Genomic DNA, 5,406 nt, shown 5'->3' on the forward strand with positions numbered 1-5,406 from the left:
GGGAAAGAGAGAGAGCAATGAATTACAGTTAGAGAGAAGACACCGTTTTGCCTGAATGCTGAGGAAGGGCTTGTTATTTAAATGGTTCCCATCAGCAGAGATGGAGCAGGTCACTCACTGATCACTGAACTGCTCGTTAGAGCAAGGGTGTGAGCACAAGTGGAGGTGTACAAAATAGGAAGGTGAAAGGAGTGAGGAGTAACCTGACCAAAGTGGCAGGAAGGTCTGATGATTTTAGTTGATGTTTTAGTGGGCTATCTGGAGGAGTAAGATGAGGAAGACTTCTCTTGAATGGGTTCATTCCCTCGTTACTTGTATTCTGGCCTGAGCTGGTTACGTTCTTTGTTGTATCTGGGGAGGAGGGGCAGGGATAAGGAAGGATAGGGGGAATCAGGGGAGTTTATGGAAATGAGACTAGTGAATTTATGAATGCCTATATAATAACTCCTTTAAATTATGATCTAAATTTGTCATTTAAGTATCAGAACTTATATTAAGTTAAATTTGCACAAATAAAGTGATTTGTGTCCTGCTGTTATTAGTGGAAGCTATTCTCAAAAGAAAAGCTGAACTTGGTGAAGGACATAAAGGTATGGGTGGTATATAAATGTGTTGCATCAACCTCGCTGAGCTGCATCTCTTGTAAAGATGAGCTTCATAAGGAGAAAAATACTCCTGCAGTGCATGTTACCTGCTTTTCACTCCAAGCATTGACTGCTTGCTTTTGTATATGTAGAGCTGGTTAAAAGGGAAAGAAACTTCACTGTGGCACATGAGACCTTAATTGCTGATCATGAGCTTTTGCCTTAGAAAAATGTTTCTGCAAATAAATTTTGCCAGCATAAATCCCATAACTAACTTGTTTTAAACAGTCTTACAGAGGTGACACCATGTGTTCTGTTGGCATCAGAGCCTCCTTGTCTTTTGCAGTTAGCATGACAGAATAGTTGGGATGGCAGAAAAATAGTGATATTAGGTTTCTTCCTAATATAAAAACACATTTTAGAGTATTGTAGGCACCAAATCTTGTAGCGGGACACAACTTTAGAACCAGCCTGCTCTGTCTCTGAGCGTGGTGCACTCCTCAGAAGCGAGGGATATCACTTTGTAACTGCGTCCTTATCAGGGTTGGGAATACTCAAAGGACAGTGCTTACCTAAGTATCTTTGTCAGAGGAGATGAAGAACAACATAAGAAATGAAGATTCACTGACAGAAATACATTTCTTGATGCAAGGTTTTGTAGTCTCTTGACTTTACTTTTATGCCCACGGATCTCATCTTAAGACTATTCCCTATTACAAGGTGCGTTTCTGTTGCCATATTGGTTTATGTTGGTACCTCAGATGGAGGTTTGGGAGCCAGTGGGTTGTGCTGGCAGTCAGTCTCAGGATATTTTAAAAAGAGGAAGATGGCAAATGTTTTTTTTAAACTGCATTATAAAAATCTTCTTTACCCTTCAGGATGGATTCCCCATTCGAATAAAAGCCGTTAACATAATAAATGAGCCTCGTATATTCAAAGGCATTTTTGCAATCATCAAGCCTTTTCTGAAGGAAAAGATAGCAAATCGGGTAAGGATTTGTGTCATTTTAACATTAATGCTAATGTTTGTAAGTTCCTTGCTTGGCCACTGCAAGTAAAAACTGTTGAAAAACCTCACAGCTAGAAAAAAGTTGGTGCCATTTACTTTATCTAACTGGTCTTTTCTGTTTTAATTTTTAAAATATGGCTGTTGGGAAAATTCTTCCATGAGAGAGAAGCTTTGAGGAATTTAATATTGGTATAACATTAATATGGATCTTTAGTACATATGCTGTGTATTCAGGACACTAATTCCATCCCTGGGGTTGGATTATCTTGGCAAGTAACACTTTTTTATGAGGTGGTATCACAGAAAATCTGTGTTGCCCCTTCCTTGCTCTCCCCCCTTATGCAAACGTCCCGTGTGGCACTACTATTCTTGCCTTAGGACTGGATGCAGTTGCAAAGGATGATGCTTTTTTCCACAAAAATAAGTACTTCCAATCCCATGAATGAACTTGGGGATGAGCTGAATTTGGAACCTCTGCACAGGCTAGCAAATGTCAAGTCTGTCTTGCTGGGATTTAAATTGCACTAGACTCAGAACCTCTCAAGGCTTCTCTCACTAGTGTGTCTAACTGCACCTGCCCAGTGTTGTATCCTGCCACTAGCCCGTAAGGACATCACTTCTAAAATTTGCTCTTTAGCTCAAAATCAGGTTGTTAACTGACTGTTTCAGTAATTGGCTGTAAAGTGTTTGATATGCACTATCAAAGCTGCCCTTTGCTTTCTTCTTCAGTTTTTCCTTCATGGCTGTGATCTGAATTCCCTTCATCAAAACATTCCTCCAGTGATCCTTCCTGAAGAGTACGGTGGTACTTCAGGGAAGCTGGACATCTCTGCATGGAACGAGCTGCTGCTAGCTTCTGAAGAGGACCTTCTTCGTGACTTCTCACAGCTGGTTCTCCCATGTGACAGCTCTCCCCATGACATGCTAGTGAGTGGGGATGCTGATGAAAAGCAGTGTGATGATTCTCTGCGAGGCATGAAACCTCAGCTCTATTACTGTTATTAACAAACCAGTGAAGGGAAGTTTTCCAGCACAGTTACGATCTGTTCTGATAGGAGGTGTTGTGAACTCTGCCTTACTCCTAAACCTGCAGTTAGGAACAGACCGCTGAGGCACTTTACACTGTAGAACCAAAGGAAGCTGAAAAGGGCACAATGGGGGCAGGGCAGAGTTCGGGGAGGGTAAAGTCAAAGAGCACAAGTTATGTAGAATACTTGAGGCTCATTAACCTCTGTGTGAATGATGCAAACTGGCCTATTATTTCCAATGCTAAAGGAAAGAAAAATATTGCAGGATAGTAAGCTTGATAGTTTCTTACCCCTTCCCCACACAGGTGAAAAGCGACAACAATAACTTACTAGCCTTGTGACCATCTGTTCCCTTCCCCTTCTGCAAACACCAGTAATCCAAGATAACAAAATTGCTTTTGAAGCCTGCAAAATGTAGTTCTGTCAGTGAAGATTGCTTAAAAACATAGAAGTCTAACTTGGCCTGTCCTCTAACACTTGATTCAGATTGTGAGTTGGCATTTCTGAAATATCTCAATGAATATTTGTCTCTATTAATTTGAGAGCACAAGTTTCTTATCCATGAATATCAATATGGAGAGCATCTCTGAAACTTCCTCGCAGTAGGAAGAACTATAACTGGTGGATGAACTACTATAACATCTATGCCAAGGCTTATTATAAACAGATGCAATCTTCATTTTCAGAAAACATTAAGTTTTTCAGATCAAATACTAAGGCTTTTGATTAGATCACATCTTAAAATAATGAGGTTTGGGACCAAATAAGAAAAAGCTATGTCGGCCACCTTCCCAGTCAGTTGTTCTTTTCTTTAGCTGTTTGTGATGAGGAATTGGGTAAGTAACTCCTACATAGAATTTGTAAGGGGCTTTGTAGCAGTTGGCATATGATGTATAGAAGGCAATACTTCATGTAAGACAGCAAGGTGCTTCTTTAGCTTGTTACTTTAGGCAGGATTTGAGTTTAAGTCTGTAAAACCAAATGCAGACAGGCTATTTGAAAGCACATTAATATGTTTCCTGGTATTGTAGCACTTTGTTCACCGTGCTTGTCAGCTCTTCTGTAAAATTTTACAACTTTGTTTTCAACTTTGTTGACCTCTTCTGTCTTTGGTTGTCATGTTCCTGTATGAAGTTAGATTTTAATCATCTCTGTAATATTTACCTGTAGCTTGTATGCCTGTGCTTCTAGGTCTTTGTCTAGAGACAGAACTAAGACTCCGATGTCAAATCAGGGTAAGATACCTATGTCTAGATAAGCTGTTCCCACTCCCCAGATTGAATCTGTTTAATGGTCTTGAGTTAGAACTTAGCACACTCTTTGCACATGTTTTTCTGCGCTATAGTAGTGTGGAGATGAGAAACCTCGCTTGGACCAGGAAAGCACACTCTGTTACTTCAAGGTGAAATATTTCACTATTTGGTGAAAAAGAACATCCCTTCTAATTGGAGACTTATCTCTAGAGCATTTTCTCTGGACAAAATCTTTTTTTAGTGCCAAGTATGATTATAGGTACGAGTTATATTTCTGTAAATACAAAACTAAAGCATCTTGAGGATTTCAGACATTCATTTTTCAAAGTGCCAAACTCTGTTTTGAATGTCTGTCTTCCTCTCAGTTCCCCTACAGCCTGATTGCAGTGCCAAAAAGGGTCTCCTCTACCACTGTAACGACTTCCTGATCTGGCAGTAGACCTCAGCCTGGAACTAGGGGGTAGCAAATGCCATACCTGTCATATGAGCATTATAAAAGGAGACTGGGTTTTGAAAAGGGGTAAACCATGAAGCTTTTTTCTGGGTAGCAGTTCAGAATTTGTGGGAGCAGGGAACTCATCACTTCAACTGTTTTAGATTAAAGTGGGAAGAGATGAATTTTCCTCCCTGAAAGCATCTGATTTTTCCTACCTTTGTAAGTCTTTTTTTTTTTTTTTCCTCTTTGACAGCTATTACCTTTAGTGCAGGAACCTACCATTTTCATCTACTTAAAATAAGGTAAAAGAGTACTACTAGCCATTTCCTCCTCATTTCTGACCAGAACATGCTGCATGTTTTGCAGAGATTAATTCAGTTCTTTGTGCCACCTAGCAAGACAGTAGCACACAGCACCAGGACTTAGAAAGGTAAGTGGCTGCCTGTGCCATTTAACTGCCAGAACAGAGCATGGTGTTTATATTGGTTTAGTGCCTCTTAATTCCAGCCACAATGTACAATTACAAAAAAAAGAAAAAAAAAAAAAACGGATGGACCATTTTTCTTAGAGGTGAAAGCATCACTGGTATTTGATACTCTTTCCTTAATTGTGTTTGAAGTGCAGTGTTTGAAGGGGTGGTATTCTGACAGTTAACCTATTAGAACAGCTACCTTGATCCCCTTATGTAACTACTAGAGAGGGAGATTAAATATTCAAAATTCAATTTAGTGTCCATCAAAAAGAAAAAAAATCTAGTGGCATTCAGGAGAAGGCTGAGGAACCTCTACAGAAACCAAATCCCTTTTCAGGCTTTTTTATTCTCTTGCATGCCTTAAATAGTAAGCAAACTAGATCCATCTCTCCTTCCCCTTTTCTCCTCTGCTTGCAGAGAAACTAAGAATAAAGCATATGATTTAAACATAATAGATAAAGCTACATTATCAATGCTGAAAATAGCCTGTGTTATACCTCCAGAACTTTTTTCTTAAAGCTGGCTGCTGGGCAGCTGATGTGAGGATACTTGAACTAAGCCAGGCTTACCTTCATCAGGCAATCTAACTGCGACTTCAAATTTGCTCTTTCTTGGCTTTAAAAC

General features: G+C 39.7%; 1 protein-coding gene across 2 annotated transcripts in view; it reads left to right on the plus strand.

The window, feature by feature from the left end:
- The window catches only part of TTPAL (tocopherol (alpha) transfer protein-like), a 4,440-nt gene extending 1,674 nt beyond the window's left edge, over positions 1–2,766 (plus strand). Inside the window, exons 3-4 of one of the 2 annotated variants that reach the window (XM_009888950.1) lie at positions 1,463–1,573; positions 2,323–2,766. In XM_009888950.1, the coding sequence (XP_009887252.1) occupies positions 1,463–1,573; positions 2,323–2,598 (387 nt within the window). In that variant the 3' untranslated portion in view covers positions 2,599–2,766. The remainder of the gene's footprint in view (positions 1–1,462; positions 1,574–2,322) is intronic. The other variant, XM_009889025.1, reaches the window with a different exon arrangement.
- The last annotated feature ends 2,640 nt before the right edge of the window (positions 2,767–5,406 follow it).

The sequence above is a fragment of the Charadrius vociferus genome, unplaced genomic scaffold (genome assembly GCF_000708025.1).
Source record: "Charadrius vociferus isolate BGI_N301 unplaced genomic scaffold, ASM70802v2 scaffold280, whole genome shotgun sequence".
NCBI lineage: Eukaryota > Metazoa > Chordata > Aves > Charadriiformes > Charadriidae > Charadrius > Charadrius vociferus.